Genomic DNA, 24,380 nt, shown 5'->3' with positions numbered 1-24,380 from the left:
TAATTTATAAATTCTTATTTTGTCATATCTTGCCCTGTCCGACGTTTCCCTTCACCCACTTTTCTGCTGCCTCTCCCCCAGGGAGGAGGTCACATGTAGATTCTTGTAAGTGGTTCCCCCTTTCCAACCCACTCTCCCTCTACCATCCCAGTATCGCAACTCACACCACTGGTCCTAAAGGGATCATCTGCCCTGGATTCCCTGTGTTTTCAGATACTATCTGTACCAGTTTACATCCTCTGGTCTAGCCAGACTTGCAAGGTAGAATTGGAATAATGATAGTGGGGGTGGGGTGGGAGGGTGGGGGGAGGAAGCATTTAGGAGCTAGAGGAAAGTTATATTTTTCATCAGTGCTACATCGCACCCTGTCTGGCTCATCTCCTCTCCTAGACCCCTCTGCCAGGGGATCTCCAGTGGCCTACAAATGGGCTTTGGCTCTCCACTCCGCACTCACTCCCCTATCCCCCCTTCATTCACTATGGTAAAATTTATTGTTCTGATGATGCCTGACACCTGATCACTTCAACACTTCATGATTGCACAGGCTGGTATGCTTCTTCCATGTGGGCTTTGATGCTTCTGAGCTAGATGGCCACTTGTTTACCTCCAAGCCTTTAAGACCCCAGATGCTATATCTTTTGATAGCCAGGCACCATCAGCTTTTATTTTTGCCACATTTGCTTATGCACCCATTTGTCTTCAGTGATCGTATCATGGAAGTGAGCACACAATGATATGATTTTTTATTCACCCACTTTGTCTTCAGTGGTTGTGTCTGGAAGGTGAGCATCATAGAATGCCAGTTTTACAGAAGAAAGTATTCTTGCATTGAGGGAGTACTTGAGTGGAGACCCAATGTCCTTTCTGCTACTTTAATACTAAACCTATAAATGTAGGCACATAGATCTATTTCCCCATCCTCATATATAATTATATTTGCACATATACATGTCTTTATCTAGACCTCTATAAATGCCCTTTGCCTCCCAGCTCTTTCCTCTAGTTCCCTTGGCTTTCCTCCTGTCCCACTATCATGCTCCGTCCCCACCAATTGATCAAACATTTAATTCACCCCTAATGTGAAGCCTGGAACTTCTTCTCTTTGGTGAAGCGTGTGCTATTAGCTGGTGTTGATTTTGTGGGCATGATAGAGGGTCACTGTGAGTCGGCACTGATGCAGTGACAGTGAATTTTTGAGGCAGGGTCCATGGGTGGAAGGTGCCTCACCTCTGTTTTAGAGGGTGGGGTGGAAAGGCAGAGAGGAGTATCCTCTTTTACCTACAGGCAACAACCCCTAGTACCACCTAAATGTCTGTTTCATCCCCACTGCCATTAATTTAACTCAGACTTGCATAATCTTGGGAGGTAGGCCACGAAAACAGTGTCTTGGTACCCACTGCCTCACCACTCTGCTGATATCTTTTTATTTCTTTCACAGTTTAAATTGGCATACAAGTCACACATTACCTATTTCAATACTTCAGTCATATTCAAAAGAGTTCTGTAATCACCACAAGACGTTTAGGACCTTTCTTCTCCTTACATCTGCATCTTCACACACTGTTGCCTTGCTGCTGAAGCAGTCTACTTATGTATGTGTTGGACTCGCGTATAGTTTTCATCTACAGGATTTAAACCAAAATCACGAACCTGGCCTGGCTATATTGGTTTGCTGCAATATTAGTCTAATGCTGCACTAAAACAAAAAGCAAAATGAAAGCAAACAACACCACCCCAAAGCTCAGCAGCTCATAAGAACGAGCTCTTCGTGTGGATCTAGAGATCAGCCGTGATGTTTCTCCTCGTCAGTGCTGGGAGTGCACACATCGTGGGTCACTGGGTTTGGAGTCATTCCCACTCGTCTTTTCTCCTCCTTTGACCATCCAATTCATCCAGTGCTTTCAGATTTCCCCCTGCAATGGAAAGGACACAAGAAAGCAAACAGAAACAGCCAACACCTCTTAAGGTCTAGCTCTGAACCAGCAGCCTGTCGCCTCAGCCTCATCCTAGTCCCTCTAAAGCAGTGGTGCTCGACCTTCCTAATGCTGCTACCCTTTCATTCAGTTGGCATGTTGTAGTGACCCCCCAACTGTAAAATTATTTTCGTTGCTACTTCATAACTGTCATTTTGCTACTGTTATGAATTGGGCGACCCCTGTGAAAGTGTTGGTCAACCCCCAAAGGAGTTGTGACCCACAGGTTGAGAACGCCACTCTAAAGCAAATCATGGCTGAACCCTAGAGGTATGAGCAGGGATAAAGAACTCGGGGAGATGCAAATAAATAAACTCTTAGGTTTATTTATGGACTCTTGAAATCCGACCCTCCCATATCACATCTCGAACAAAACATGTTCTGTCATGCCTCAGTGACAAGCTGTTCCTTTGTCAGGGGACACCTTCCTCATTTCACCCCCACCCTACTTTTCCTGTTTCATGACCTCCTTCCTCTTCATCCTCTAAGACTGTAGCTAATACTTTCTTTTTTCCTTTCTTAGTAGCCCCTTCTTCTACAGACTATTTTGCTGTTGTCAAACTAAATTTGCATTTACTTGTTTACACGGCTGTCTACTCTTCTAGATGGGAAAGGGGGTGTCTCAGTGTGTTAGGCAGGGTTCTCTCGAGAAACTAAGCCAGGACACTTAGGATTATAGACAGATAGATAGGTAGGTTTATTTTTTTTTTAATGGAGTTTTCTGGAAAAACCAGAAAACCTGCTAGACAAATTCTAAAAGTGCTGTAACACTTGATAGGTAGGTTTATACACCGAGAAAGAATTTAACACCTAATTAGTCCACACAGCAGTACAGAGGGTTCAGTTCATCTCACTTCTTTTTTTTTAAACAATTAGCAAAGCTTTATTTGCTCATTTTTTTGCATTTAAAGTATTCTTCAATAACATCCTTGGCTTGAGATTCTTTGCCAGAGTCCTTAACAACCACACACTGCTATGGAACAGTTAATATACTGGAAGTCCTTCAACTACATGGGCTGCCGGGTGGGTCTAAGGTTAAGGAAGTGGATGGTGGAGTCCTCCCTTGGGCAAGGCAAGCAGAGTCTGCCCACAGGCAGCAAATGGCAGGGTGGATCACCAACAGTCAGGAGCTTAGCAAAACAGGCCAGGATGGGATATGGAACAAAAGCAGTGCAAGGCGACAGAATCCAGCCTCAGGCTCAAGCGATGTATGATGTATGCACCAGCAGCCTGGCAAAACAGGTCTTGAAGGAGCCTCAAGGGCTACCAAAGAACCATGGGTTGGCTTGGCCCATGGGTAGTGTAGCTCACAGGTGGAGGCAGAGAACTAGCTAAAACAGCAGCGTGCCTCAGTATACTCAGATCACCAGAGACAGAGGGAGGGAGTGGGGGGTGGGTGGGTACAGGCCTGGCAGAGCCATTTATCTCTTTGCCCTCAAATCAAACTGTGACCTGATTAATCCCACAGGTTCCTTTTGGCCAGGTTGGCCACAATAAACCGAACTGTCACACTTAGTTATCCAGTGCTGCTATAACAGAAGTACCACAAGCAGGGAGCTTTAACAAGGGGAAATTTAGTTTCTCACAGTTCAGCAGGCTGGAAGTTGGAATTCAGGGTACCAATTTTAGAGGAAGATGCTATTTGTTCTGGGGGCAAGTCGCTATCTCTTCAGCTTCTGTTCCTGGGTTCATTGACCTGGGTTCATGTCATAAAATATCTTCAGGCCTCAAAACTCAAATTCACTACCATCCACTTGATGCCAACTCATTGTGACCTTATGTGACAGGGCAAAACTGCCCCCTGTGGGTTTCTGAGACTGTAATTGTTTAGGAAGTAGAAAGTCCCTTTCTCCCAGGGAGCAGCTGGTGGTTTCGAACTGTCAACCTTGAGGATCGTAGCCCAACACAGAACCACTCTGCCACCAGTACTCCTCTCTCTATACTAGGTCTGTTCCTTTAACACACAGATACTACACTGTTATGGCCTTGTTAACATCCCAAAGGAAGTTGTATTCCCAAATGGGATTAAATCCACAAATATAAGGGTTATTATTTATAACACTTATTTGTGGGGACACAAGGCAGTCTATAACACAGGGTAAATACTTATCTTTCTGATCTTGGCCCAGGGCATAGAGCTCAGTGAATGCCGAATTGAATAAAACTTATGTTGCCTAGAAAAGGCATTTTGTAGATGAAGACCAATTACGTTGAATTGCAGGGACAGACTTTGCCTGTGCAATTGGAAGTAAGGCAGCTAATGTTCCTTTCTCTCTGAAGCATGGCGACATGAAGTCACTGAGATGTGCACTGCAGGCAAATGTCAGTCATTTCAGGTATCCTCTTTATGCTGCTTCGCGCTCTTGGGTTCTGACAGAGGCAACAGAAATTAGATTTATCAAAAAGATGCATTCAAGATTGCTCTGCCACGATCTATCCAGGACAGGTGAAGAATTTCGTTTTAATGATCTATCCAATGCACGTGAAGAATTTCGCTTTAATGACGTGAAGGATGTAGGGATATTCTGCTGTGTTGGTGGTGTGCATTCTCACAAAGCAGAAGGTCGTAAGACCCTACACGGGCTGTTTTTCGCCCCGAAGTATCTGATCATTTAGTGCATTTTGTACTGTTCTAACACTGTCTAGGGTCTACTTTTCAAGTTAAATAATACGGGTTTTTTTTTTTAATTATGAAGAGGACTATGCAAGAATTCTCAGGAGGAGGAGGCAGTGACTGCTACCGTGATTCTGATGACAATATTTAAAGGATTAGTAACATGCTTTCTCACACATGCTTATTGTCACTACCAGCTCATGGAAGGTTTGTGACACCCACCTATCACTGCTTCTGATAACAGCTTCCACCTATTGGATCAGGTACTTCCATGCATGATCCTCTTAACAAACGGGCATGACGAGAAAAAAAAAATCTACGAAAAGGCCACCGAACTTAGTGTGCGTGTGTTGAAATTGTGGTTCTGCACAGCGCTGACTGAGATGTAATGTGAGCCCACCCGCTTTTGTGAGGCATTTAAGTCTGCACTGGATACGTGATGGCATTAGGGCAAGCAACAGTCCCCTTAACCCCAATCCCACACTAATAGAAGGCATCCCTTGGTGGCTAAGTTTAACTGATTTTCAAATGTCTTTTGTGATGGTGCTGGGTAAACCACAATGTCCAAGAACCAGCAGGGCTTGTTAGCAAACATCTTCATCGGTCAACAAAACTAAACTCATGGCCATTGAGTGGCTTCTATAACAACCCTATAGAACAGAATAGAACTGCCCCTAGGAGTTCCCACACTGTCATCTGGACAGAAGCAGATTACCACATCTTTCTCATGGAGCTGCTGGTGGGCTGGAACTGCTGACCTTTAAATTAGCAGCTGAGTTCTTAATCACTGCACTACCCAGGATCCTTATTCACTACTGAAAGCACACCTCGATTTTAACTCTAAATCTTTGTTCAAAAGACTTCATCTGTATTTCGGTTTCCTAATTTATAGCGGAAAAGAATGGCTTTCCAGACTCAAGTCTCAAAACTCAGACTCCAGTTTCAGACTCAAGTTCATAACACACCTAAAAGTTATCCAGTAACGAACCGGAGTCAGTTGTAATCTTTATGAAAGTTAAAGATTCAATTCTTCATTGAGACTAGCCACATTTCAAGTGTTCAATAGCCACCTGTGATGAGAGACAACACACGGGCCAGAGCAGTCCTGGAAGGCCCCAAAGAAACCCCCTGCCATCCAGTGGATTCCAATTCATATCACCCGTAGGGTTTCCAAGACAGTACATCTTTATGTGAGCTACAGCTTCATCTTTTTTCCCGAGGAATGACTGGTGAGTTTGAACGACCAATCTTGTGGTTAGCAGCCTAGCATCTAACCCATAGCACCACCAGAGGTCCTTAATGAAGGCCTTTGGGCCTTCAGCAATCAACAGAGTCTTTGTGGCCAGGCCGGAGCTTCTCCAAAGAGAGCAACCAAAGGAATTTGAAGTTCTAATTATTCTCTGCCCATACGAAGATAAAATGAATACATCCACTCATCCCTCTGCACCCACTCCTCACGTATTGACATAGTTAGGTTCCAGAGGCCAGGTTGTTATGTGACAATGGAGGATAATCATTCTAGATCACAAAATGGAGGGTATTTACATTGGAATGTAACTGCCAAACCACTGAGAGTCACGGACCAGCCAAATGGACAAATAACATTAACCATCACAACCAGCCTTACTCTTGACTCAAAACTCAGTGTTCGTTACTGACACGTATGTCATTCATATACAAAATAGTGGGATAGATACATATATTTTCTTGTTACTGTAATGTGAAATATTGGGTAACGAGATAGTTGATCAGTGGGAAATAGGTGTATATGGCTTTAAAATCATTAGATATATGTGTTAGTGTGGGTTGACTAGAGAAACAAATTCATAGATGCTCATGTGTAGAAGAGAGCTTTTTATATCAAAAGTAATTGTAACAGCCCAGCCCAATCCAGATCAAGGCCATAAGTCCGATATTAGCCCATATGTCCGATACCAGTCTATAAATTCCACTTCAGACCCACGCAACACATGCAATGGAAGATCACAGGCAAGTGGGTGGAAAGACTTGTGGATCGGTGGCGGTGGAAGCTTCTCGGCACTGGCCTAGGTCTCCGTATGGCTCCTTCGGCTTCAGGGCTCTGGTTTCATCAGCGTAGCTCCATATGTCATTACATGACATGTGTCATGTCAGCAGGAAGACAAAGCCTCCGTAGTGCCTCCAAACGAGGTCAGCAGGCTATGGCCTGATGCACAGACTAAACTCCACCCCTTTACCCTTAATAGTCTCAAGTTGACACCAGATTATGTCACTACCACAATAGACTGCACATTCAGAGAAGAGAGTGTTGTATATGAGTGTGGGTTTCAGTGTGGTGGGATAAGGCTGTTTGGGTCCTGAATGTTTTGATAGGATTTGGGCAAGTCCAGTGGCAGGATGGAGCAGGGTTTAAGTGGAAAGTCAAACTAACAGGATCAGTGCTGGGTGTTGGTTAAGAACTTCCTGTGCCAGTCATACATCCCTGGGTGTGATTCCTGGCTCTGCCACTTCCTAATTGCTTGACCATGGGCAGGTTATTTGACTCTTCCCATTTCTTCAGCTACAAAAACAGGGATAATGACTCTTTAATAGTGCTGTTGGGAGGATTAAATGGGCTTACCTATAAAGCACTCATAATAGTATCTGCCACCAAAGATCGCAAGAAATATTAGCTGTTGTTACTCACTGAATGTGGCCTTTAGCTATTTGGAGTTTAACCTAAGAATAAGCAACAGAGTTGTTCTTTTCAGAACTTGTATCTCAAAGCATTGAGCCTAAATTTATGCAAATCAGCTTATATACAAAATATGCAAACTTCTCTCAGTGTTTCTGAATTGTAGATTTCCCCAATTGAAAAAAAATCAAAACAAAAAGCCTGCTACGTGACGTGATACCAGGGGAAGCAGGGGAGAGGCCATTTAGAAAGTAGGCTCTTTGCACTTGTTAACTGAGCCCTAGGAAAGCTAGTCCCATCTCTGAGCCTCACTTTCCTATTCTGTAAGATCACATCAGTATTAAGAGCATCCAACCAAGTATATCACATACATGAAATATCAACACACTTAAAGCAACAAGAAAATAACCCATTGTCATCTAGTTGATTCTGATTCATAGTGATCAGTGGTTCTCAACCTTCCTAGTGCCGCGACCCTTTCATACAGTTCCTCTTGTTGTGGTGACGCCCAGCCATAACATTATTTTTGTTGCTACTTCATAACAGTAATTATGCTACTGTTATAAATCAGGTAACCCCTGTGAAAGGGTCATTTGACACCCTCCCCTCCCAAAGGGGGTCATGACCCACAGGTTGAGAATCGCTGATAGTGACCCCATAGGACAGGGTGTAACTGCCCAAGGGTTTCCAAGCTTGTAAATCTTTATGGAAGCAGGCTGACACACCTTTCTCTGGAGAAGCAGCTGGTGGGTTTGAGCCACTGACCTTTTGGTTAGCTGTCAACACTTTCACCACCGCACCACCTAACGTCACAAGTACAACAGTGACCATTCATTTCTGGAAAGACCTTCCATCCCTGCGGCTCAGAGGCCTCCAACAGTTCAGCCAGCCCTCAAATGAGACGTTTCTGTGGCTTGAAGTCAAGAGACCTTTGTCTTCCATAGTGTAGTCATTGGGAAGACAGGAAATGCGAAGAGGTATTTTCCACTTCCTTACTGCCTGTGGTTAAAAGGGGTAGAAGTACCAGATACACAGAGGACAAAGGAACCGATTGCTTTCAGGGCAGGTCAGGGCTGTTTGCACGACTCAATCCTTTAATAGTGACTCCATGGTCCTTCTTCCATAGAAAAGAAAAGAACTCTAGTAAATGAGTGAACAATCAGAAATTATTTAGATCAGTGGTTCTCAACCTGTGGGTCACGACCCCTTGGGGAGGGGAGTGGGTCGAACAACTTTCACAGGGTCGCCCGATTCATAGCAGTAGCAAAACGACAGTGATGAAATAGCAACGAAAATAATGTTACGGTTGGGGGGGGTGCGGTGTCACCACAACATGAGGAACTGCATGAAAGGATTGTGGCACAAGGAAGGTTGAGAACCACTGAATTAGATAGCTAGCTTGCATCCATCTTGTCTCAACAAGAACTCCAAGTGAATAGCTTGAAATATTTTATTGTGCATGTACATATGTATATCCTATTAGATTTAGCTATATGTAACCAATTATCATTTTCATTTCACTAGCATTTATTTCATAGTACTTTATGATATAAAACAGACATACCAATCTCCATATATAAATGAATGCATTTCTTATTTTTTTAGTATTAACCTTTAAAACATTTAACCTTAAAAAATTATTTTGTCGGGGGGTCTCTTAGAGCTTATCATTCCGTACGTCAGTTGTATCAAGCATATTTGTGCATATGTTGTCCCCATCTTTTTCTAAACATTTACTTTCTATTTGAGCCCTTGCTACCATCTCCTCCTTTTCTCTACCCACCCCACCCGACCCTTGTGACTCCTTAATAAATTATAAATTATTATTGTTTTCATATCTTACACTCACCTCTGTCTCCCTTCACCCACGTTTCTGTTGTTCATCCCCCTGCGGGGGGGAGATTATGTATCGATCATTGATATCAGTTCCCCCGTCCTCCCCCAACCCCACCTTTTCCCTACCCTTCTGGTATCGTTACTCTTATTTCTGTTCCTTAGGGGTTTATCTGACCTGAATTCCGTGTGTTGTGAGCTCTTACTTATCTGAATCGGTGTACATGCTCCGGTCTAGCTAGAACTGAAAGGCAGGACTGAGGTAATGATAGTTGGTGTGTGTGTGTGTGTGTGTGTGTGTGTGTGTGTGTGTGTGTGAAGAAACCTCAAGGAACCAGAGGAATATTGTGTTTCATCAGTGCCATACTATGCCCTAGTTGACTTATCCCTTCCTTGTGACCCTCATTTTAAACTTTTAAAAATTGTACTTGGTTGAAAGCTTACGGAGCAAATTAATTTCCAATAATTTATGCAAATTTTGTTTTGTGGTATTCATTGCAATCCCCTCTGTGTAACAACATTCCCCACTTCCTCTCTGGGCTCCCCATTTCCATTTATCCTAAGTTTTGTCTTTTGGAAAATGCTACTCTTGTGTCTCCTGTAGCTGAAGGTTCTGCGGAGAACTTGCCTCATAAGGGTTACTGTTCACTTTATAGGGCTATCTATTACTTGGCTGAAAGGTGATAGGGGAGGGTGGGGAGTGGGGTTCAACTTCAGGTATGAAGAGTGACTGAGGGCCATAGTCTCAGGGCTGCCACCTGAGACATTAGACTAGTTAATCTAGTCTTAAGATTTAGAATGGCTCGAGAGCCACGTGTGGCTCTTCCGATACATACGTGTGTCTCTGAAGTGAAATGGGAAAAAAATTTTAAAGGATATTATTCAGATAGTGGTGATTTCGTTTGTTTGTAAACATGTATTCATGGCTGTCGAATAATTTTTAAATTGTTGTGAGAAACGGGATTGGCTCTTCCTTCGCAAAAGTTTGCCAACTCCTGATTTAGAATTTTTGTTCAACAGTTTCCTCCCATTCTACCAGGTCTTCTGGTCATCCTGATCAAAGCAGGTGGTAGTAGGGCACCATCTAGTTCCTCTCGTAAAGTATTTCAAGTGGTCTCTTCACAACCACGCACTCATGAGCATGCGTTAGCAGAGGATCATGAAGTCTTTCTTTTGTGATACTTGAGTCATATTTCTTCATATGTGCCAACGATTTACTTTAAATTTTCCAGAATTAAAGCTGTGTGTGTTTGGGGGTAACAGTTTAGAGCCTAGAATTTTGAGAAAACTTAAAATGAAGAAATCATTGCAATCTCTATTGTTAGAGCTCATACTATTCTAATGTGAACATGCCAGATATAGACTAAACATATATCCTTCATATACGAAGGTTTTGTCACTCACTAGTTTCCCAACTCTCTTCCTTTACCGTACTGGGAAAAAAATGCCAGTCACTAATAAGGGACACCCGTGGGAAAGTGTCTGAGGGGCTTTAAAGAGTTTGTGGTAAATCCCCTTATGTCTTAATGCCATTTCAACACAGTTTTGGTAGCCCTTCATACAAGACAAGTGTATCATCAATAGAAAGGTTGTCATTTATTGAGCTTCTAACTCTGTGCCAGGTCGTGTGCTGGATGCAGACGCACTTACTGCTATCAAGTTGATGCTCACTCTTAGGACCCTCTAGGACAGGGGAGAACTGCCCCTGTGACTATAACACACTATAACTATTTTTTTTCTAGATCATTTTATTAGGGACTCTTACAACTCTTGTTACAATCCATACATTATTTGTATCCAACATTTTCTTTTTTTTTTTTTATAGAAGAGAGAGGTTTATAAAAAGGGTAACTGCACATTAAGAAAACATCCCAGCCCAGTCAAGTCCAAGGTCATAAGCCCGATATTAGCCCATAAGTCCAATACCAATCTACAAAGTCCTCTTCAGACTCACGAAACCATGCAGTGATGCCAAATGCAGGACGGTCACAAGCCAGTGGGTAGAGAGTCTTTGGGTCCCGTGGCTTTGTAAGCATCTCAGCGCTGGCAGGGATCTCTCTGTGGCTTCTCTGGCTTCAGAGGTCTGGTTGCGTCCATGTGGCTTGTCCGGCTCAGGGGACTAAGGCAGTTCCATGTGTCTTGTCAGCTGCAATGTCTCCCAGGGAAGTCGTATCCAACATTTTCGTACATATATTGCCACCATTCTTTTCTAAACATTTACTTTCCATGGAGTCCTTGGGGTCAGCTCTTTTTCCCCTCCGCTCCCCCCCCCCCTCCTCCTGCCCTCATGGCCCCTTGATAGATTATAGATTGTTATTTTCACATCTCACACTGACTGCTGTCTCCCTTCCCCTCTGCTTTCTATTGTTCTTCCCCTTGGATGGGGGGTGTGGTTGTGTGCCATACATTGTGATTGGTGCTCCCCTCCTTCTCCCCCTCCCCTTTGGTATCTCTATTCCCATTCCTATTCCTGGGTTCCATGTGTCGGGAGTTTTATCTCTTGCTTACACCTATGTACATGCTCCCGCCTATTCCAGAGTGGGAAGTGGCTCTGGGGTCATGATAGTGGGGGTGAGGAGGCCTCAAGGGATCAGAGGTATATTGCATGATCCATCAGGCTCGATTGCACCCTGATTGACTCATCCCCTCTGGGGGGGAACATTGCACTGTCCACAAATGGGCTTTGGCAAGGTCTCCACGCCCCCTCATTCTCACCAGCGCATTTTTGTTAGTTTATTTGTTGTTTGTTGTGAATCTTCTGATGCCTGTTGCCCAGTCCAGATGACACCTCATGATTGCACCCACTGGTGTGCTTCTTCCATGTGAGCTTGTTGCTTCGCTGTCGCTTCACTGGTGACTTGTTTAACTTCAAGCCTTTAAGACCTCAGACGCTATATCTTTTACTAGCCGGGCACCATCCTCTGTCTTCACCACATCTGCTTCTACACCCATTTTGTCTTCAGTGATCCTGTGTGGGAGGCGGGGGGGGGAGGCATGAGCATCACAAAATGAAAATTTGTTAGAACACAGTGTTCTTTCATTGAGGGAGAGTATGAACTGAGGCCCAAGGTCCATCTGCAGCCTTATAAATATATGCACATAAGCCAATACCTCTATTTTTATGGATTAACGTATTTACGTAAGTACACGCCTCTGTTAATATCCCTATCTATACTCTTGCTTCCTAGAGCTTGCCTCTGTTTCCTTTTGCCTCCTCCTGCCCCTCCATCACTTTCTCCCTTCTTCCACTTAGTACTTCCACTTAGCTGGAGTGGTGTTGCTCTAATACTCACAGGATCGCTACACCCTCCTAGATAGATGTTGGTTTCTATTATCTAGTTGTTTCTCTGTCCGTGGCACTGCCCACTCACCATGGCACTGCCCACTCACCACACCATTTCCCTGCCTCCTTCTTCCTCCTAGACCAGGGATTCTCAATCTGTGGGTCTCGACCCCACTGGGGGTCAAATGACCCTTTCACAGGGGTTGCCTAAGACCATTGGAAAACACAAATATTTCAATATAGAATGACATATTGTTTTGTGATTCATCACTATGCTTTAATTATGTTCAATTTGTAACAAGGACAATACATCCTACATATCAGATATTTACATTACGATTCATAACAGTAACAAAATTACAGTTATGAAGTAGCAGCAAAATAATTTTATGGTTGGGGGTCACCACAACATGAGGAACTGTATTAAAGGGTCGCAGTATCAGGAAGGTTGAGAACCATTTCCCGAGACCCTCCGGGGCCATTGACCTTGTTGCTTTCTCCCTGAGCTTTCTGAACAATAAGAAAACATAAGGTTGATAAAAACGAAAGGAGAGAGAGAGAGAGAAATCCCTATATAGATCCAGGTCTGTTTGCTGGCTGCCACGAGTCCCTCCCCCCAGGTCCTGGGGGAGATCCTGGCTGCCCTTTCTAGCCTGAAGTCCATTCTTGGGGCTCCTCGGGGGCTCTGTGGATCTGCTTTATTCCAATTGCTGATCTGTTGTGCTCCATTCCTGTTTGTCCTGCGGGGGATTCAGTCCACACTGTCACCCCGCCTTGTGTCCCCATTATTGTTCCCTGTCACCGTACGCTCCAGTTGGGGGACATGTCTTGAGTTGTTGGCAGTCCTCTCTGTGCCTTAGCAGCTCCGTGCTGGGACATCATCCTCCGGGCTTGGTGTGCCGATAGGGGGTCTAGGCCGACTGCCCCTTTCTCTTTTTCCTTCTTGCTTTGCTTTCCTGTGGGCATGGCAAGTCGGTTCCTGTCCCCCGCCTGAATGTCTGGTGTCTGTGGCACACAATTCCAGGCGTGGATCAGACTGGCTCTGGTAGGGGCCTGCCTTGTGGTCCAGTTTTTCATGCAATCCCAGACTGTAACTCTTGATAGGAATAGAAAACCTCAACTTTTTCCCATGGTGTGGCTGCCGGTTTCCAACCGCTGACCTTGAAGTTAACAGCCCAATGTGTAACCACTGTGCCACCAGGGCTCCTTGATGTCCACCCTAGTCTTGTAGAATCATCTATATAAGGACGCTAACGTAGGATGGATGCTAGAGATACAAATGGAAGAGGCACCAGGCCCCCTGCTCATTCTGGTATCTCCAACTGGACCCATAATTTTGCCAACTGTAACAATCCTTGCATTAAGTGAGCAAACCAATGATCAAGAATAAATCAATTATCACGACCCTCATAAAATTGAGTTATTTTTATACACTACCCGTTTCAATAAAACCCCCAAAGGATCACCTCCTTGCTACAGATGAGTGGGAACACCGAGCATCTGTCTGGGAACACCGCGCAGCGCAAAGTGAAGAGCAAACTGGATTTCCTCCCTCCCCCCTCCTCATCCCTCACCAGGGAAAACTAGGAGGTATTTGCTCAGCTTGTGAGCCAGGCGTTTGAAGAAACTTAGAGGGAGTTGCCATTTTAGGTCCTTGTTTCCAACCATTGGTGCCCTGGCTCAATACAATTATAGGATTGCTTTAGAATTATCAGGAAAAGAGATCACTTGGTCAGACTCCAACTGCCTGGTTTATATAGGTGAAACTGAAGTGGTGGGATGTGACTTGGCCAACCCCAGGCAACAGTGGTAGTCAGGACTGCAAGTTGCGTGAGAGTACCAACCGTGTCTCTTTGACGATCTCTATCTCCTTGGTGACCAGGAGAGGCCTAGGAGATAGTAAGTAAGCAGCAAAGTGTGTTGAATGAATAAAAGGATCATTTGAATAGTGAATGAATCAGAGCTACACCACTTTTGAAATGTGCTTCCAGTTGCCATACGTAAACTTCAAAGAGATTTTGAAAAGATTTTTCAAGTTGGTCTAACAAATATTCCGATATTGTCACTATCCATCTACTATGTAAACAGTAGGGGTTGTTTTAATTTAAGAAAATCCTTAACATTAGTAACTATATAGTAGGCCTCTTGCACATTAGGCAAAGAAGAATTGCTGAATCATAGATCTTGCTGCCTGTTCATCCCAGTAAGCCTTCTACAATAGCTGTTATCCGGGCCCAGCTGTTGTGCTAAATTTAGGATTTTGGATTATCTGTAACTGTTCTGTCTCCCATTGCTAGGGTGAATTGAGAAGGGATTGAAGAACCACCTAAAACTTCCCCAGTTACACAACGTAGTATTCAGTAATATCCAAGTACGATCCACTGGAGGCTTACTAGTTAGAATCATTATAAAGCTTAAGGAACTGTTGCCATTTGTCAGAAGCTTCATGTCACCGCCACGAGGCCCGCACCAAATCCATTGCCAGTGGGTTGCTTCCAACTTAAATTGACCCCCTAGGATCAGAATAGAGCTGCTCCCTAGAGTTTCTATGGTAAATCTTGGGGAGCACGAAATGCTACCCTCTTGACATTTTCTGGTCTTTTCTGATTAGATACCATCATAGATTTGTAGTAAATAATTGCAGCTGTGCGTGCAATTTTACTATAATATTCAAGTATCTAGGAAACAGTACTATTTATTTCTTACAATAGTAGGCTTGTGTTCATGCTAGCTCTGAGGAGTCCTGGCAGCCTGTGGATAGCTAATGGACAGGTTAGCTGCTGGAATCTTATCAACTGCTCCAAGACAAAGATGTGGCAGTGAGCTTCCTAAAGATTTATATATCACCTTGGGAGCCCTCTGAGGCAGTTCTACCCTGTCCTGCAGGGTCCCGGTTACTTGTACTCAGTCCACCACGACGGGGTTGGAACTTGCCCAAGCCTGATTTTTGGTGGCATGGCTTCCAGTATCACAGCAATGTACTAGTTCCAAGTTAAGACTTTTTGATCTATTTTCGTATTTTTTTCTGTTGTGATTCTTGTATGCAAAGTATTTCTAAAAAAATACCTTTTAATGAAACCAAAGACCACGGATTTCATTATTTTTGTGCTACTTCTTGGTTTCTGGGTGGCTCACAACCTCACCAAAACTTCTCTGTAAATGGAGGCGTTAATAGCCTCAGCCCTTTTTAGGATGCGTTTTTTGTTTTGTTTTAAACTGAGCCGATCGTGTCATCTGTTTGTGTTTAAGGGATGACACAACACGAAGTGTCATCGTGTCACATTGTTACAGCACAACAACAAAATTACAGCTCCTTAACAATAACACGGTGTCAAAAGTGCCCTCCTGGCATGAGTCAGTGTTTTAGAAGCCATAAAAGTTATTTTTAAACCCAGTGAGTGCGTGCCTCGGAAGAGCTTCCGAATCCTCAAAATCACGAATTTGGGAAAATAGAGGGCGTAGGGTGCCGCCTGTTTGTTTTTTAAAAAACTCTTCATTCTCTGACCCACAAGGTTGCTCACCCCTCCTGAGCTGGTTCCAACCTGCACTGCAATCCACACGGGGCCAGTCCTGAACTCTGCGCCAGCATCCCGTGCAGAGGAGGAGGAGGAGGAGACTATAATTATCTTCCAGGTCTGGGGCAGGCCCTTGGGTGGCATCGCCTCAGTTGCCCCGTGCTCTCACGGCGCAGCTCCGATTGCTGGTCCCAGACCAGCGCCCGGGGCTAGCACCCCTGCGACGCTGCGCGCCCCGCCGGGCTCGCCGGCTGCTCCGGGGCGCCCTCGCCGGCCACCTGCACGGACACCGGGGCCCCCAAGGCTAGCACCCGGTGGGGGCGGGGGTGGGGGGCGCGTGCGGCGACGTTGCCATAACAACTGGGTCCCAGGCCGCCGCGGCCGCCGGGGAGGAAGTGACGAGCGGTGGGTTGGCTGTTGTTGGGCCACGTGACCCGGGCAGTGTTTTGACAGGGCGAACCGCGGAGAAAGAAGTGGGCGAGCCAGGGGGGCACCGGGAGCCGGGGCGCCCGGTCTAGAGGCAGCCGGGCGCGCAGCTGGCACGGGCCCGGCCCGGGGGCCGCGGGGATCGGGGAGGGGCGCGTCGGGCCGGCCGGGGAGCTGAGCGCAGGGGGTGCAGCCCGGCAGCGGGGGGGTGGATGGCCGCAGGGGCGCCGGGGCGCCGCGTCGCGCTTGCAGTCGCGGGCGCCCCGATCCACGAAGGCGGCCCGCGGGGGGCCGCTGCTCGCCGCTCTCGCCGGCCCTGCGCCCCACCCCGGCTCCCCGGCTCGGAGGCGGCCGTGTGATGTGAGCCGCCGGGCCCGCGGCCCAGAGCAGTGCCCGGAGCGGGGGGCGCGAGGCCCCGAGCGCAGCAAGTTGGGCAGCCGCGCGTCCAGCCCGCCCGGGAGCGCCATGGAAACCACTCTCCCGAGCGCCCGGCGGCCGGCGCTGCGCTCGCTGCAGCGGAGCTGAAGGAGACCCGGGGCCGCGGCGGGACGGACGGGGCTCGCACCCAGCGCGGGGGGGGCCGGCGCCCCGCTGGACACCCCTTCCTCGGGCCCAGGCCGGGCCGCGGAGAGCGAGGGTTGGTAGGGGGCGCCCCGGAACAGCCGGGGAGAGTTCGTTTGGAGCTGGGGGAGGGGAGTTGGGGGGGCGGACTCGCGTTTCCCTCGGAGCCTGTAGTTGAACTTGACCGCGGCGGCCGCAGGAGGGCCGAGCCCGGGGGCGGTCACGCAGGTGAGGCCCGGGAGGCGCTGGAGGCTGGATGCTGGGTTCTCCGGAAGAGTCTCGTGCGTCCGGCCGCTAAGTCCAAGATTTCTTTCGATATCAGACCTGGCAGACGCGCCCCTGTTCCCAGCGGGGCTTTGGGGGGGGGGGGGTTGGGTTTGGTTGTTTTTTGTTTGTTTTTACTACGGGGTTAGTTGGCGACTGCGTGAGTGCGCGCGCGCGCGCGCGCCCGCTGGCCTCCTGGTCTGTACCTCCAGGTTATAAATAGATGGTGCTTTGGGTTCCGAGACGCCGTGTCAAAGAAGGACACCTTGGCCCGGAGCGCCCGGGGGCGGGGAGCGGGGTGCCGGGACCAGCCGAGCAAAGGGGGAGGCGGTGCCCGCAGAGTTTTGCCTTTTCAGACCTGCCCATCGCGCTGTCACCACGGGCCGGTGCCAGGAAGAGGCCTAACAGTTGGTGGTTGTGTTGCAGGGTTCGTGTGTCGGCGCAGGACCCGATTAATTGTGTTCTGATCTCTCTCTAGCGTTTTGGAAACAAAGAAGCCGCGGAGTCGGCGGCGAGCCGGTTGAGCGAGCCCCACGCGCGCGTGTGTTTCAAAGCACGCTGGGGAGAAATTGGATGTGACCATGAAGCCAGACCGAGGTAAATTAGTTAAAGTAGGGTTTGGGTAGTTATGGGGCTTTCTGTTTTTTTTGGTGGTTCTTTTCTTTCCTGCTTCCTGTGCCTAATTTTAGAAGCATTCGCCAAATTCTGAGGCAGGACAAAGTACTTGGGTATCTGAGGCGATCCTGTTTTGTTATAGATTGCAGTTGGTGAGGTAGCCAAGGACGCTTATAAGAGAGAGTTGGGATCTAAATGAGAGACTCCAAAGTCCTAGTAATGTCGTCGTTTTTCAAGAAATGTTAGCTGTGAGTGAAAGGGGAAGGCTTCTATCTCTGGTCACAATCCTTGAAACAATTTTAGACCTTCGTTTTTTAGGTAAGCTATATCTCACTTGCAACTTTAAAGAGGCTTCCAAGCAAGCCTTTTAAACTCGATGATTTGAACTTGATCAATTGAACAAAAACAGCTTTATTATTACTGTTCTCGTTAGCTTCTTTTGCCCTTAAAGCAAACTCTGAACATTTTACATTCTTCAGTATATCAATATACGGGCAGTTGGGGTTATGCCATTCCTAGAAACAGGTAAAGGTGTTACTTTTCTGAACCTGTATTGCATATGTTGTGCTTTTGAAGAGCTTTAAAGGAATTAAAAATTGTCTTGTCAATCACTTAATAGAAAAGGCCAATCTTAGAAATTTTTCAGCATGGTAGTGCTTAGGAGAGGCCTTGTCATCGTGCATTCGGTAGATAGACTGGATTAGATTACATAGAGTTTCTTCCAAATCTAGGTTCTGATTGGAAATGTTCATACATCTGGCTATGAGTTAGATGCTCCACTTTATAAAGATCTATATTATACTGGATCTTTTTTTCCAAGATATATTCTCAAGTAGCTTTGTTAAGATAACTTTTCTAGTTCACATGTCTCTGTAGTTTAATGCACTAGAAATGGAGAAAGCTGCTCTTTTGAGTTTTTGTTATTTAAAATTGGGCAACTGCTGTGCAGGGATAAAGTATCAGTGACTCTGGAAAAATGTCACCAAGGTCAGTAATTGCATGTCAGGGTGAACAAGCAAGTAAAAGCAGTCACTTTTAAAAAGTGGCTGTTAAAACTTGCTTTATGGTTAAGTAGTTTGAAATACAATATTTAGGCTCATCTCTCTGTTCGCCAAAATGAGTGTTTAACACACAGTAACATGCTTAGGGATTTTGTTCTAACATAGATTACTAGGGAAAATAAAGATATATGCGTCAAGATTCCCAAAGAAGTGACTTTCTTAAGCAGTTTGCGGTCAAGCCATGGGCTATAGATTTAGTATTGGAATGTTCATTATATGCGTTTTCAGACCCATTGCTTTCTTTTGAGTGAGACCCAGAGTGCCTGATATCTCTTACTTTGAAAACTAGCATATAAACACGGAAAAATATCTTTGACAAAATGTACTCACATTTGCTGTTACTTTGTCCTATATTTCCTGTTGCATTTTAAAATTAAATACTTTTATTGGGGGTGCTTACCTCTCTTATTACAATCCATACATTCATCCATTGTGTCAAGCACATTTGTATATATGTTGCCATCATCCTTTTTAAAGCATTTTTTTTCTACTTGAGCCTTTGGCAGCATAAGCTCCTCATTTCCTTCCCTCCCTCCCTCCCTTATAAGTTATAGATTATTATTTTCATATCTTACATCATCCTCCTTTTTCTGTTGCACTTTAAAAAATTACTGTTATAACCGATTGAATTGGTTTCTTGACCAATTAAAAGGTCACTATGCCCCATTTAGTTTGGAAGTCACTGTAGTTTGGGCAAAACTCAATTAGAAGATATTTCACTGCTTTCTACTGTTTGCCCCGGGAACTCTCTTATTTGAATGGAACTTTTCTAGAGAATTAAAATTTCCCTCCCAAGCTTCATGCCCCCAATATTTTCAGCTGTAATCAGGATATATGCAGAGATTTGAAAAACATGGATACTTCTCTGCCCTTAAAAATCAACCAACCGCCCCCCATAATAAAAACCAAACAAACAACCCAAAGAGGCAGTCAATGTCCTTTAACTTTTACTGAACAGTAAAGAGCCACTGTTGTATGTTTCTGTGTATTCTGCTGTAACGGAAACCTCTGTAAAAGATCATTCAATTGATAGGGTATTTCGTTTCCTCTGTAGTCTTGACTGCTAGATTCCCAGGCTGTCAGTAGTCTTTGCAGCTGATAAGCCTTTTCTTGCCTTGCTCTAGTTTGACTGCTCTTAGTCTGTGGTCTGGAAAACGAGCTACTCCCGCCTAACTTGAGTTTTCTATCGAAAGGGTAAATAGGAGAGCATGTGTGGAGATGCAGAGCTGTTTGCTTTCGTGGGAGACAGCTGTGCTCGAGCGCCCAGGTGTTTCTAAATGAGCACAGTAGGCGCCTCTTAAGTTCCATGATGGGGAGTGTGGTTGGAAGGAGTGAACCGTACGAATTATTATGGACTTAATTAGTTCACCTATCACTGATGCAGCACCAAGGGCTCTTTTTTGGGTCTAGACCCAGGTTCCCTGTTTTCAGAGTTGCCCAGGATCTTTCTGGTATAAAAACAAAACCGTGGCGGCCACTGTTTTGAGTCAACTTGAACTCACTGTGACCACATAGACATATTAACCAACCCTAGCATGTACAGCGAAGATTTCTAGTGTTGATTTCTCTAACGGGTAACAAGACTGTGCAGAGAAATCTTTTGTGTATTAAAATTGGTCATACTTTGTATGGACACATAGTTCAGTAGACTTTTTTTTGGTGGTGTCGAGAAGGAGGAACAGTGATGTGATGGGGGAGGAAAAAGTGAAATTCCTCACTATAGATTAGTAAATAAGCCCACGCGAATCCAGTTCTGGTTTATACGATACTTAAGTAGAATTTGCATAAACCAGTTTGGGAACAAACACCAGATTCTTGTTACGCATGCAACTCTCTTAAAGTGGAATTGTGTAGATCATTTAGAAAGTAGCTTAGCAGCCAGCAGTGCTCAGCATCCCCGGGGCCTGCCAGGTGCAGGAAGAGCCTGGGTGAACCGGGGTAGTTGGTTTGAGTGGAGGTCAATCAGAAAGGATGCTACCGTACCTTCGTCTGGTTGACCAGCCCACAGAGACCGGGCAGCTTCAAATTGCGAACCTTCTCTTTAGTAGCCAGGTGTGTTAACCCCTGAGCCACAGGGCCTCTTACCTCCAAATCGTAAGGCGTTAAATCTTATAGCATGTTAGACACACTCCAAATCTGCACAGGACTCTACCTTTTTAAAAAATTTTTGTTTTTATGCATTTCCCTAACATTACTTAGGTAACGCTGTCAAAAATAAGTCTTGACACGTTTTCATTCGCCTAGGCCAGTGGTTCTCAACCTTCCTAATGCAGTTTAGTACAGTTCCTCATGTTATGGTGAGCCCCCCGAACCATAAAATTATTTTTGCTGCTACTTCCTAACTATAATTTTGCTACTGTCATAAATTGGGAGACCCCTGAGACAAAAGGTCATTCGTCCCCCAAAGGGGTTGCGACCCACAGGTTGAGAACCCCTGTCATAGGCTTTTGAATCCTACTTGCATTTGCATGTACTGTGCACTTGCTCTTTACTTGCAAACGGTGTAATCTTCACCAGGTTACATAATCAAGTCCCTTATATACAAATGAAGGACAATACAGGCTTCACCGTTGTTAGAATTAAATATGACAACTGGTTGGAGCATCCACCAAACCCAACCCACTGCCACTCCGACCCTGTGCAGGGTTTCTAAACAAGTAACTTCATCTTTCTCACACGGAGTGGCTGGTGGTTTTGAACAGCTAACTTTGTGGCTAGCAGCCCCAAACGTATTCCATAGCACTACCCTTGTGCCTTGGTTGGAGCGTCCCTGCTATCGAGTTGATGCCGACTCGTAGCAACCTTACAGGACAAAGGTGGAACTGCCCTGTGGGCTTCTGAGACTGTCACTCTGTATGGGAGTCGAGAGCCCCATCTTCCGAGGAGTGCCTGGTCATTTCGAACTGCAGACTTTTGGGATCACAGCCCAACTCGTAACCACTGTGTCACCAGGACTTCTTGTTTGGAGCACAATAAATGATAGCTTTTAGCGTATTAACCAAGTTATTACAGATGTAATTACCTAATACGGTTTTCTTTTGTATTCATGCTATTCAACCTGCAAAGACTCAAGCATATTTAATAAGCTTTTCATATGAGGGGGACTTCAAAAAGTTCTTTGAAAAGGATAATTAAAAGATAAATGAATGCCCCTTCATATAATTGTATGGGGACATTTATTAAAAAAAAACACAAAAGGATGCTTGACATTTATGGGGAATTCATTCCTTTATGTTGTCACTTGTGATTGCAGTTAGTTGCATTTCTACATACAGGGTGGTGACATGAGTGAACTGAATTTTCTGGGAATAATTAGCTTAAAAACAGTGTTGTAACCGTTGATGGTAGAGCTGGGCAGCTGGCGAGGCCAAGCACCCTTACATTGGACTTAAGGCCTGGTTATACGGGTGTCTCTCCTGGCGGTATAGATATTGCACGTTGTTGAGCTGTGGACCACAGAACCAGCAGTTGGAGTTCACCAACTGCTCCAGGGGAGAAAGTTGAGACTGTCTATTCACTTAAAGTGACAGCCCCTGACAGCCACAGGGGCCATGTCACCCTGTCCGATACGGTCACTGTGAGTCAGGATCAACTCAGTGGCAGTGAATATCTCCAATACCTAGTGTTTTGAGCGGAATCTAAAGTGCGGTTTGGGTGTAGAAGTAATGGGGGCCAATACAGACTTCTCACAGTTGTTAGAATGAAATATAACAAATGGTCTGAGCATCACGTATAGAAGTAATGAATATCTTTTACAGTTGATGTGTGTATAGTATTTTCTTTTTTTTAACTAATAAATCTTTTTATTGGGGCTCATACAACTCTTATCACAATCCATACACACATCAATTGAGCAAAGCACCCTTATACATTCGTTGCACTCGTCATTCTCAAAATTCACCTTCCACTTGGGTTCCTGGAATCAGCTCCGTTTCCCTTTTTCCCCCTCCCCCCCGCTACCCCCTTCCCCCTGGTCCCTTGATAGTTTATAAGTAATTAAGTTTATAAGTAATTATTATATCTTATCTTACACTCCCGGCGTCTCCCCTTACCCACCTCCCCATTGCCCATCTCCCAGAGAGGAGGTTACACATAGATCTCCAAGATCGGTTCTCCCTTTCTACACCCCCTTCCCTCCTGGTGTCGCCACTCCCACCGCTGGTGTTGAGGGGTTCGTCCATCCTAGATTAGTATTTTCTAGATAGGTTTATTTTTGAATCAGTGATAAGGGCTGTCTACAAGAACATTTAAAACTAACTAATAGGCTAAAAGGTCATGCTTTGATTTGGAAAGTTCCAAGAGTTTTTCAAAAACCCTCCGTTTGTAGTATTGTACAACAACTCAAGTAGAATAAAAACCTTAATTTTAAAGATACATATCAGTTTACTGTGCTTTGGTTGGAAGTAATTTTTTTTTCACCAGACATTTCTAAGGATGTTATGTGAGCTTATCAATTGTTATGAAACATGAAGGCCTATCAAGTTTAATGCATCTTCAATAAATAAGTGTTGTGTTTCCATTCACACAAAGTATATACTGCGTGTTCGTTATGATCCTCCAACCATTAGGGGAAAACCTGCTCCATAGGCAAAACACCAAACCATCTGATATTTTTGAAGTTAGAGCTGGGAGCATTGCTCTCATAGTCCCCCCGCCTCCTGATAGACAGTAACAATTAATATTGCAACCCTAGGATGGCAGTGGCTAAAGAATTTATCAATAGTATAATGCAGTCCTGTTAACCTCGAACAGGTCTTTGGTGGTCAGTTGAAACAGAAGGGGAAAATGTCAAGGACTAGGTAAACATTGCATACCTTGCCAGAAATGAATGGTTCCCTGTTCTAACCCACCCCCCGCCATCTAGTTAGTCGTTTGCAGCTCACAGTGGTCTTGTAGGGTAGAGCAGGGGTCGCACACTTTTGAGACAGAAGAGCCAATCCTGTCCCTCACAACAACGTAAAAATTATTCGAGAGCTATAATTATATATTTGTTACAAACCAATGGAATCGCCATAATCCGAATAACATTCTTTAAAATTTTTTCAATTTTACTGCAGAGCCACGAGGGGCAGCACTGCTCATTAGAGCCTCCAAGCTCTGCCCTTTCACAGGAACGGACACTCTGCTTGCTCCTGGCAGCTGAGGGCCTCAACCGCCAACCCCGCATTTCAGTGTCCAGTGCTTAACCACTGCGCCACCAGGGTGCCTTGATTATTCTTGGTCTCTGTAAAGTCAGACAACAAGTCACAGATGTTGGAGGAAAGGAGACTAAATGATAATTAAATAAAACAGCCTTTTGCCCAATTCCCAGGCGGCAGTGGCGTAGTGGAGAAGAGCTAACACCATGTGAACTTTATGCTGGGCACCGTTCCAAGTAGTTTACATACAAAGGGCTTTCAAAAAGTTTGTGGGGAAATACCATAACTTCTTCGTTCCATTTTTCCATCCACGTCTTGAAGCCCCCTCATAAAGTAGCACACTGAATTCTCCCAGTTGCTCTGGGGAGTATAAATACTTCTTGTCATTTTACAGAGAAGTGAAATCCACCCAAGGCCTCACCTAATAAGAGGGCAAGTCTGTAT

The 24,380-nt window shown here is 45.2% G+C and overlaps 1 protein-coding gene and 1 non-coding gene across 2 annotated transcripts in view; one reads left to right on the top strand and one right to left on the bottom strand.

The window, feature by feature from the left end:
- Nucleotides 1-2,685: 2,685 nt before the first annotated feature.
- Nucleotides 2,686-2,746, bottom strand: LOC142427054 (U7 small nuclear RNA). Its single transcript, XR_012779889.1, has one exon. It is a non-coding gene; the product is annotated as a U7 small nuclear RNA (small nuclear RNA).
- Nucleotides 2,747-16,559: 13,813 nt separating this feature from the next.
- ATOSA (atos homolog A) overlaps nt 16,560-24,380 on the top strand; it is an 89,678-nt gene continuing 81,857 nt past the window's right edge. The window contains exons 1-2 of the mRNA XM_075530726.1: nt 16,560-16,934; nt 17,601-17,719. Coding sequence (XP_075386841.1) covers nt 17,704-17,719 — 16 coding nt within the window. The 5' untranslated portion in view covers nt 16,560-16,934; nt 17,601-17,703. The remainder of the gene's footprint in view (nt 16,935-17,600; nt 17,720-24,380) is intronic.

This window comes from Tenrec ecaudatus, chromosome 14, assembly GCF_050624435.1.
Source record: "Tenrec ecaudatus isolate mTenEca1 chromosome 14, mTenEca1.hap1, whole genome shotgun sequence".
Lineage (NCBI taxonomy): Eukaryota > Metazoa > Chordata > Mammalia > Afrosoricida > Tenrecidae > Tenrec > Tenrec ecaudatus.
This window is presented reverse-complemented; position numbering and strand designations above follow the sequence as displayed.